General features: G+C 36.7%; 1 protein-coding gene across 1 annotated transcript in view; it reads left to right on the top strand.

Moving 5' to 3' along the window:
* Positions 1 to 512: 512 nt before the first annotated feature.
* Positions 513 to 11302, top strand: part of PDE4D (phosphodiesterase 4D) — a 525614-nt gene continuing 514824 nt past the window's right edge. The window contains exon 1 of the mRNA XM_068666381.1: positions 513 to 648. Within this exon, the coding sequence (XP_068522482.1) occupies positions 607 to 648 (42 nt within the window). The 5' untranslated portion in view covers positions 513 to 606. The remainder of the gene's footprint in view (positions 649 to 11302) is intronic.

Genomic DNA, 11302 nt, shown 5'->3' with positions numbered 1-11302 from the left:
ATTTGTCAAATTCTGTCACCTATATGGAAGTACCCAGCTGGGGGTTTAAGCATCCTTAGGCACCTGGATTTGAAAAATACTCTAGCTGACCTTCTTCCCCTAGATTTAGCATATATCTGCTGGTCTAAATAATGTGAAAGTTAACAGATTCCCCTCAGACTGAATGACTGGCTAAAAATATCTAATAAGGCTTATTTCATTATTACAAACAATATTGCCAATATCTAGTTAATTATCCGTGTCAAAAGGCCCTTCCTCAGAAGTCTGTAATCTTCTGTAATTTTCTGGGTTTGGCCTGCATTTGTTAGTGACTGGAAAACACGCACTGTTCATGGATATGCTTATTGAATGGTTCAGTGTAACTGTACATCTTGTGTGGTTTAGTGGCGTATGAAACATCTGCTCTGTTGGATCTTAGGACTGTTTGCAACTTATATGTACTGTGAAGCAACAGCTTTTGCCTGGATGTTGTACAACTTGCAAAGACCTTGATGCTAACCGGATAAATTAATTTGCTTTCAGTATAACAGCTGGTATTGGAATAGCCAAGAGAGAAAACATCTCCTCTGAAACTTGCAGAACACTTCTGATTTAGTCAGAGTCACCATGAACAAGAATACTTGTACTCTGCATGGGAGGAGTAAAAGTGTAAGTAGGTGATATTTTCCTTGCTTCTATTTTTGTTATCAGTATTCATCCATACCACTTAAGTTAGCCTTTCAAACACCCCTTTCTGACCAGGACAGCAACTGTGATGAGATCTGTGTTAGTTTTACCTTGTTCTTGTGTCTGTATCCTAAATGAATATGTATATGTGATACACACAGATATAAGATTATTGAATAATAGCATGGTTTTGAGTGATTTTTTTTTTGGAGCTGAGACATTCATTTATGTGAGTGCACTTTACACCAAGTCATAAAAGTGAGATTTTCTTGAGCATGCATTGAAATATAAGCTTACCTACTGCTTACTGAGTATATGTCACATATTCAGTCATAAGTATATGCCCCTGCATCGATTTTGGTATCAAGGAATGCACTTGATTTGATAATGCATTGTAGAAACGTTGTCTGTGCTCCAGGGGAACGAGACAATATGCTAACAATATATACGTAGGTTTGAATGAGGCTTAATTTTTTTTGTTCTCTGGTCTTTGTGGTGATTTTGTCCTTTGTATATCTGTCCCAATATTCAAGAATACTGCCGAAATAGGTTTGGATGCTTCTGTAGCCTTTTCTGTCTTCCAGACGCTTGTGGAACAACATTACTGTGTGATACTATATACTGATGACTCTGCCTTACAAGCACAGGCAAGAACTGAATGTTCCTTTCTAACATGCTATTGCTATGCTTAAGCTGTTGAATATGCCCCTTCTCCTAATAGTCAAGGACGTTTTATTTAAGTGCTCTGACAAATGTCAATAGGAAAGAAAAGTTAGTGCATGCCAGATGCTGCATCTACAAGGGCAGAGGCTACAGATACAGTTCTTTGTTTCCTGAGGCACTCCCAGCTTGTATGTAAAGGAAGTGCTCTTGAGAAATATTCCAGATCACACTGGACTGAGCTTTTCAATTCTCTTTTGAGCCTCTTCCATCTTGCCCGGTAATGACTTTGGGACTGCTGCCTCTCCTTTTTGTTGCTAATGCCTTAGTATATCTGCATCATTCTCCCCTTTGCTGCCTCTGCTTCTTCATCCAGTGGGGTTGGTTCTTGGACTAAGAGGGTGAGCTTAGTTAACTTCATGCAGAATTGCTCAACTGTACCTCTTTTCTCTCGTATGTGGAAAGTCAGTGCAGACATCTCTGATCAGATCTGGTGTGGAGCTTCCTGAATCCTGCAGGCTGTATCAGCTTTACCCTCTTTCTGCTGAGACCCATTGTTCTTTTTGGCTTATACTTAAGAATTTCTTATATATAAATAAATAAATAAATAAATAAATAAATCTGTGCAGATAACTTTTTCTTTTCTGTAGCTTTGCTGTATATGCCATTAGTATATGTAAGTACAGTCATGGAAGAAAGTGACAGAATTAATGTTAAATAGTGCCACTGTTTGATGCATGAATGAAATAAATAGCCTCATATATTTCAATAAACTGAAGGCAGGTACTCAGAGTGCTTAACAAAGCTTCATTTTTGCTGTTGTTTGATCTGCTGAGGAATCAGGTGAAGGATGCAGCTGTCCAAAAAAAAATGTAACTACTGCAAAGTTTAACATTTTCACGTTAGTTAGGCTAATGAGATTTGGTCACATTCTGGGGAAAGACCAGCATTGTTTCAGTTTAAGTTAAATGAATGAATTCTGAGCAAATATCTGTTAATTTAAATGATATTATTATTTTAGTACAAATGTCCTAGTATAGATGTTTTGACATTTACTTCTAAAACAAAAACATATCAAAACATACCCTGGGATTTTTTTTTTAACCCACAAAATTTATTTTAGCATTAAATCCTACTACATCTTGCCATCTGAATGAAAATTTGAATAACCACCTTGAAGTTTTTCTATAAACCAGGCATATAAAATACTTCATCTTTTTGTTTTAAATTTAAATTGCAAAATATATTTTTCCTAAGGAAATATTTAAGCCACTGGTAATGTGCTGTTTAAATAATTCCTTCACTACTGGTAGTAGGGGGATAGTGGTACTCTTAGAACAAAGTGACTTTAGAAAAGTGTCTTGTTATACTTGTTGAGTACAGCCCAAGACTTAATATCATATGATGGTGATATCACATCTTCTGACTTCCTACTTATCTGTCAATCTGCATTTGCATTGTTGAAGTTATCTGTGGTTTGTCAGACCAGTCATTTCATCAAAGACTTTCTAGTGAATTAAGGAAGAAATTCTTCAGTGAGCTGAATAATCTTGAAAAGAGAAAAGGACTATGGCTTTTGTTTCTTGGGATGTCATTGTATAGCTTTCAAAGAAGGTTTTGTTTCGAGGAAGCATGGCAATCAATGTTTTGGTTCAGCAGTTTCAGATATCACTGAACATAATTTGTCTAATACGGAAGATGAACCCGCAGATGTGTGTGACCATTTTGATTTTCATTAAATGTGGAACTAACTTTGTGTGTCATGAACCAGCTGAAGCTTAGTTTAACAGCACAGAGTAATACAAACTGCAGAGAGAAAAGACATTGTTAACATTACCAGGTTTTCTGACAGAAAAAAAATAGTTATAATATTGTTGAGTGCTGCTGTAACTTGGAGCTATGATGCTGTATAAATAAAAAATAATCTTTGCAGTCACTCTAGTCATTGAAAATCCATTGTTAGTATTTATTTTTAAATTTTCTCTAATAGATTTTTATTCCATTGCTTGTACTTCATGTCCTCAGACAGTACAATATGTGTAATCTTGCTAGTCTGCCACCCTCTGCCTAGCTGGTTTGCACAGTATTCCTACTCATTCTTCTGTTGGTAGCCTATGAAATTGCATTTAACTGTGTTTTGTAATAAGGGTTTATACAGTAGTCATCTCTCTTACTCTTGCTCACAGTATTCAGTGAGAATGTCCGCATTTACTTCCTTTCAATATATGCATAGTATTTGTCTGTTCACTCCTAGCCAATTTCTTCAGGTAGCTTTTTGTTTCTTTCAATTGTTATGCAATAAATAAATTCCTTCTTTTCTGAAATTTTCATTTTTCGATGTCTTGAGCTACTCAGAATATTCTATCTGTTTTATCACTTTAACTTCCATGACTTAACCATCTGGTAATTCTGAAAGTGCAGCTTAACATTGTTCTTTACCCCCACTCCCTCTAATTTGATTCTCTTTTTACTTACAAAGTTACTTATAGTTGAGGTTATGGATTTCATTTAGTGCTGATCAACTGTGGAAGGAGCCTTTTTTGCTTAGTATGTTTGTAAGAAAGTGTTAAACTTTATTCCCTGTGTTTTGAAAGGGCTTCATATTATTTTCATAACTGGATGGACAACCCAATATGTTTCTACAGTGTAGGTGGATCCAGATAGCTTAGTAAATTTCAGTGTAATTTTTTCTTTATCAGAAAAGATCATGAAATGCATTATTTGTGTTTTTTTTTGTTGTTGTTGTTGTTTTTTTTTTGTTGTTGTTTGTTTTTAAATCAAGCTTGGAGCCTATCTTTAGTTAAATTGACATAGCTTTACTGACCATTCAGAAATAATATTTTTTCAGTAGCATATTATAATAACTAGATTGCTAAGGGGGTATAGTGGAGGCATACCAGGTCAGCCGAAGGATGAAAACGTCTACTTTCAAGTGATGAGAGTAGCAGTATATGTGGAGGAAAGAATAAAGTCTGAATGTTACACTCTGTGGGTGTTCATCTTGGAACATTGTGTCAGAAGTGAGTCAATTCTGGTGAAATCAGAAAGTCGCTATATTGCAAGAAAATGAACCAACCAAGAGGATATGTTTAGCAACTGGGCCTGCTTAACCTGTAGTATTTCAACAGCTTTAACCAAAAAGAAGAAAAAAGTGTGTGTGTGGGGGGGGGGGGGGGGGAGGAGGGAGAGAGAAAGAAGGGTTTGGAGGGAGCAGAAAATAAAATCAGAGCATTTATGGAGCATTTATGTTATTATAAAGAACAAAAACTGCTGTGTACAGTGTTCAACAATGTTTGGTCAGCCTTCTAACTTCAGAATATCTGTAAAAACCTGGAAGTCTGAGACAGTTTTGAATTCATAAACATATGTCTCATAAAAGGTGTATTTCCAACAGCTGTTGGTTGAATTCTGGATAAACTACAGATCACCGGTAGGAGACAAAATGGCTGTTGCATCCTGTGATCAAAACTTTAAAAGCAAAGTTGGGATCAAAAGATGCTGAACCTCAAAGGAGAATGCTCAGAGAAACTGCAGCAAAGCAGCTGCGAGCTTAGCTGTGTGCAGACGCTGAGGAAAAATCTCATCCGAATGCAAAGCAGACATGGAGCACCCACAGAGATGAAATGCAAAGGAAGGCGGAGAGCTATTTGCAAACAACTGACTCACTGAGATGTTTTCATCCAAAGTAGTTAGGGCTAGATTGTCGTAACCCTTGCTAGGGTGCGGGGGAGTGAAGAGGAAGTTAAAAACTTCCTTTATTCCTATGCTCATTTCTGCTTAGATAGTGACTCACAGGGATGACAAAACCAAGGGGCTCTTTCTATGCCACTCTCCGTGTAAGCAAACGATCAGGGAGAGGGAATGTCCTCCGGTTGCTCCTCTGCTCACCAAACAGAAGAGCTATTCAGCAACAGGGTAAGACACTCCACAGCAAAGAGCAGAATGATGTAGCTCTCCATGGCGTGTGGAGAAACTGCAAATAAATTCATTCCCAGGCCTTTTCTTGTCACAGCGCAGTTCTGTCAGGGAGCAATCGTGCTTTAGGACATAGTTCTAAGTAACCAATACGTCAACAGAAATGGGAGAAGCCTGCAGTGTTCCAGAAGCATTTTTTCATGGCAAATTTGTATTACTTTGAAATAAATTGATTTTTCTCTCATTGCCAAAAGTTAGGTCTATTTGTTAGCTGATAAAAGAATATTTAAAAGGAGATTTCTTGGACCAACCATTCTTTATTAATGGTAAGCAATGACATCAGGTATTCTTTGCCTTCTTCCACCCCTCCATCCATAACGCTGTGTTTGCAAAAGAAGCAAAGGATAGAAAAGGCAAAGGTGGGACATTGCTAAAGGGCAAATTGAAGCCTATTGAGTGCTGCCTCTTTCCCTTAATGTCAGTTACTGTGGGCGAGTGGCAGAATAGACATTATAAGCAGCAGGTTCCCTTAAGCAGAGCTGCAGTAGATGCACAGAAAATGCCTGAAGAGAGAATGACTAATACCTGAAGCAACTTTAACCCTTCCTGCATGTTTTCTTACAGTCCTTTTACAGAGGTTAGTAATTTATATCCATGGTGAGAGTGCAGTCTGAGAAAGAATGTTTGGATTTGACTTCAAACAAATTAATTCCTTCAAAATCCACTATTGATGAAATTGAGTAGTTTTATATGCATTTACTGCAATGGCATGGGTACATATGAATTCCTTTTAACTATGGGATTGGCATTTGGAGACAAAGAAAAGGTTCTGTAGCAGGAAGATGCTAGTGTACTCCTGAAAAAGCAATTGCAAATGTGTTGTTTCTCTCCTCCCACTCATTCTGGATTTCTTCCTTTCTGTCTTCCACCCTCTCTAGTCTTTCATGGATGTTCCGACTAATGTTTCCAGCAATCCCATTCTCATCAGATCTAAAATCTGTTCTGCATGCTTTTCTTCCTTCTGCCTGCGATATTTCTGACACTAATACACACAATCTTGTCATCATTCTCTCTCTTTTTGTGACTCATCTCCTGGTTCCGCTCCTGCCTACCTTCTTAAGTTCCAACCTTTTTGAAGCAAGTCTTCTTACTTCCTTATCTGAGGCTCGGGCAATACTTAGAAGTTTGCATCTTACAACTACAAGGTTTGGAACAAGAAAACACTCCCACCTATATGTTAACTGACGTAACAAGCCTAACCTATAACTCAAATGTCATCCATGGTTATGCAGATTTAAAAAATAATCTGTGGGCTAGAAGCATTTATTTTATATAGTTTAAACTATATCAACAGAAAATATCTCTTGATGGTTTGAGTGGGTCTGACTGAGAATTTGACAGCTCAGCTACACAAGCAAACTGTTTTCTGGAGTTCTTGCACATTTGTGTCACTGCCATCCCAGTTCTTTCTCTCCCCAAGGATAATCATCTACACGTGACACTGTATGTTCATAGCAATACAGATTACTTTTATACTTCTGAATATTTCCAGGCAGTGCTGGAAATCAGGCTGTCTCTGGGAGGCACGGTAGACTGTTCATGCCCTGTTTTGTGGGATGGACTGAGGGGCATCAGCCATTCTTATCCGAGTCACAACTACAGTTGTGTGTTACTTCCTACTGTTTGGCCAAAACCAGTTCTCATTCCCTGAAAACAGCTCCAGCCCTCTTGCTTTTGGTGTTTGAGAGAAACTGCTCTTACCTCTGTAATCATTTACCACATGGATGAAAATAAAAGTAAGTGAACCTGAGGATTCTACTACTGTACTGTAATAGAGTATACTTGCTTCAAAGAGCACACACTTGAATGTAATACAGAGGAATATATTAGAGAAGAAAGCAATAGATTGGTAACTGAAATGCTTGAGGACATGGAGCAAATTAATTAGACTGAAAAAGACTATAAGGACCAAGACTTTACAGATTGCACTTTGTAGTGTAGAAGGCTGGTGGTCAGGGGAGGAGTAAAGCATAAGCATGAAGGTGTTGGATATTATAAATATGCACAGTAGTGTTGGAGACTTGAAAAACATGGTCTCTTCCTATTTGTTCACTTCTTAATTACTATTTTATCTTTCTAATCCATTACTCATTGTTTACACACTGTTTTCTGTTCTTTAAATACAAAAGTGATCTTTCAGGCACTTCAGTTCATGATCCCCTCATCCTTTGAACCTTTCTTTCAGAACAAATTTTGATGTGATGCCTCGGAGAAGGCTCACACTGATGGAGTGAAGGGCCCATGAGGGGAATAAGCATGTGACAGGTACACGGTAAATATGGAGAAAAATGCAATATTGGGTAATTCAATTGTACATTCCTTCTCTACCTATCATCTTTTAATTGTCATTTTAAATTGCAGGTTATTAATGGATAATATTTGTGTCTGTCAGAGTGTCTGCAGTGGATAGAACAACAGCATGATGGATGAGGTCTTGGCATGTTTGCAATATAAATTAAACAGTTTTAATAAAAATACGCAAATATCAACGTATGATGTAACTGCTTGGGTACTAAAGGCTGGTAAGAAGCAGTTACATGGAAGGTGTTTCTAGGGGGACAAATATCATAACTGGTAGAAGAATAGTTTGATAGAGATTTTTGTAGAACGTGGAAATATTTTCCTGTAAGTTGTTATGGAAAAGCAGATAATTCCACAGTAAGGATTACTGTTCTTTGGCCACCAGGAGTAACAGGAGATATGAAGAATTTGAAACAGAATGTGTGAAACAGTTGAGTACTATTTAAGTTTCTGAGTAGGCTGACAAGAGCAGTAAATTTCAGAATTAAAGCTATCCCTGAACTCATACACTGCTCTCTTGTTACTGGAGTTTTACAATTTATATTCTGTTCCTTTGGCAGTGGATTCAGAAAGAATTGTAATTATATGTGCAAAATGAGCTTTTTTTAATCTATGCTGTACACTTTATTTCCTTGTAACACGTAATATATCTCGTACATACATGCATGTTTGCACACATTTGCATGCTAGTCTAGAAATAACAGGATGCTGTGAATATGCATCAGGAAGCCCTTAACTTATGATGAGCTTTCCTTAAATGAATATGTAATTGCTTTATTCAGTAAAAAAAAAAAAAAAAAAATCAAATAATATAGTCCTGAAAAGAGTTAATAACAAATGTAACTTTTCCACTAAATGCTAGTTTTCTCCAACTCAGTGACTGAGTACAAGTTGGTTCACAGTAAATGAAATCTGGTTACCTTATATAGCAAGGTAAGGCTTATTATTATTATTATAAAGCTACCTGAGACAGAACATGGCAAACTCTCCTCATGACAGCCTATGAACAATACTGAAGCCCCTGGGATGTTGCTTCTGGTAGCTTGAAGATGGAAAACCTTGTAACATCTCAGAAAGTGATAATTAGATCTTCAGGTGCTTTCCTGTGTCCCTTTGCAGTGTAGGATTTGTGAAAATTTGGTTTGTCCATTTTCCTCCCACCCCTTTTGAATTGACACGATTAAGACAAAAAAAAAAAAATAAATAAATAAAAAAAAGGAAGAAAATATCCTAGTTCTGGAGAAGTTTTGCTTTTCAGTCAATTTCTGTAATGATTATATGTAGTGAACTTGTTCATGGGATCTATGTATTATATCCATACTGAATTACTAATGTCCTCAGTAATACTTCTGTAGAGCTAAATCAGTCTACTTGTGGACTTTAAAGCAGTTTGCAGTATCATTTTCCCATTTTCAGTCTAAAAGAAAAAGGGTGTTTGCCGGATTTCAAATAAGTTTTTTGATACGTCTTGAATATAATTTGAGAACACAGTTAACAGAAAGAGGCAAGCAGCATTACCTTTAGCAAAGCCTATGCGATGAGGTGATACAACTGCCACACAGTGATGGTCTCATCTTTGAGCTGAGACTGGGTTAATGTTAAGATTTTAAAAATAGGAAAAAAATATGTATCTAGGATATTTTGATGAAATTTTTGGGTTGTCTGCAGCAGATACTTTGGAGATGCATCTTAAATAACATACACAAAAGACCAAATGAGACCCCAAGAGGTGTTTGTCCCATGCGGTGTAGTTCGTCCTTCTATATTTCTGTTATTTTCATGTTTATTTCTGTATTTTTAATATTTAAATATGCAGAATAACTAGAAAATTTCCAGTTCTCTTCTCTTCTGCCTCTTAATAGAACTGACAAAAGTTGTTGCTGCCCACAGCCCTTTCAGTGAGTCCTAAAAGAAAAAGGAAAAGGAAAAAGAAAATGTATTAGGGATCAGCTGAAGAAGGCCAATGCAGAAGTATCAAACTGACACTTAGATACTTTCCTCTTACACACAGAATAAGCACATGTTACAACTGGTTATAAGATGATTTTTAAAAATAAACTAACATATTCAGTATTTTTAGCTAAAGAATTGAGAGAAACATCAAATTTTGTATGAGATGAGATATTCTTTCAGCATATATGCTGTGGGTTTTTTTTTTCTGATTTATTTTGAAGAACAGAGTCTTGAGAAAACAGTCTTCAAAATGGAAGTGAGCTGTTGAAAATACATAGAAGCAATACTGCCCAATTCTTCTGTTAGGTAAATAAATAATTGAGTTTTCTACATATGAAGCTTGAAACTTAAACAAAGGCTGTCACACTCTTGTTGTCTACATTCTTTTCACTGCATGTGCTTTATAAATAATGTCACTTAATAGCCAACTTCCATCTCTTTCTGGGGCAGAACATTGCATATCATTGATTTCCCAGCAGGACTCTATATCTACATTACATGACACATGCTGAGACCTAGATATTGCTTAGTAACAATAGTTTCTTAGTGGTAACATAAGAGCAAATGAAATAGGATGGAAGGGGAAGAATTTACACGTGGACAGTGAGAAAAAAATAATTAATCAAGTGATCATTTATCTACAAGCATCTGCTTCTGGCCCTTCCTGTGGTTGCATTGCTTCAGGAAATAAAGTACTGGAAGTTTTCTTGGTTCTTTTTTAAACTTCCTTCTTGAAACAATTTTCAGCTGTTGTTAGTCTCCTCATGAGAAACGAGCTCAGCTCAACAGCGCAATCTAGACAGTAAATGCTCAGGTCTCAGGGGTTTTGCAAGGCAGTGTTCAAAATAAAGCAATCATCCCAGTTCAGATACTCTTATTTAATGATCTTCTCTTGATAGAGCAAATTAGGCTGTCTGTTTTCTTTTCTTTCTTTCTCTGTTTCCATCTCTCAAAATGGCAGCTTCTCTGTCTCTGGAAGGGGTTGTTTTAGGAAAGAAGAAAAAGAAGCTACAAGAGGTTATGAAATGAGGTAAAGCAGTGATTAATGATGTTTTGTAGAGGCTGTGTGGTTTTCTAATAAGACCTGAGTTGGGGTCTCTGAAGGTGACTCTAAAATACAGCGTGGTGTTATGTCTTGTGATGGGCTGTACTTGGACCTTTTTACAGGTATCTCTGTAGGATGTCCTAGCATCTCCCTCTACGTGCCATCTAGTAATTCATTCTATTTGCATATGAAACTCATTTAAAACACCAAAAAACAATGAAACCTGGAGTTTGGAGTCAGCTACAGTCTTCTTCTACAGTCTGTATTGTACCACTTTCCTTCCTGACTCTGAAGGTTTGCCTAATTTTCTTTAAACTGCATTCTCCTTGGGGTAAAAGATAATACTTTTAATAATTTAAATCCTATCTTGCAAGGCTGGAAATTATGTTTATATCAAATGAATACCCACCTAGTGATGAGGGTTAGCAGGTCTGTCACTAAGGAGATGGACTATTGTTTGCCATAAGCTATTGACCTGTAATCATCATAAAACTGCTATCAAATGTAAACTTAATTCAACCTATTTTTTTTCTTTTCTTGTGCATTTTCTCTTCTTGTGCATTATCAAATGGTACCACATTTTATCAACTGTTAAGCAAAACTAAACTGGTGTAAAGAGGAGAAAACAGTGATGCCTGTTACGCATTTAGTCACACTTCTACAGTTTTCTTTCATTCTGTGCCTTTTGGGATTACTTCAGAT

This window comes from Anas acuta, chromosome Z, assembly GCF_963932015.1.
Source record: "Anas acuta chromosome Z, bAnaAcu1.1, whole genome shotgun sequence".
NCBI classification, from domain to species: domain Eukaryota; kingdom Metazoa; phylum Chordata; class Aves; order Anseriformes; family Anatidae; genus Anas; species Anas acuta.
Note: the sequence above shows the minus strand (reverse complement) of the source record. Positions and strands in the feature narration are given on the sequence as shown.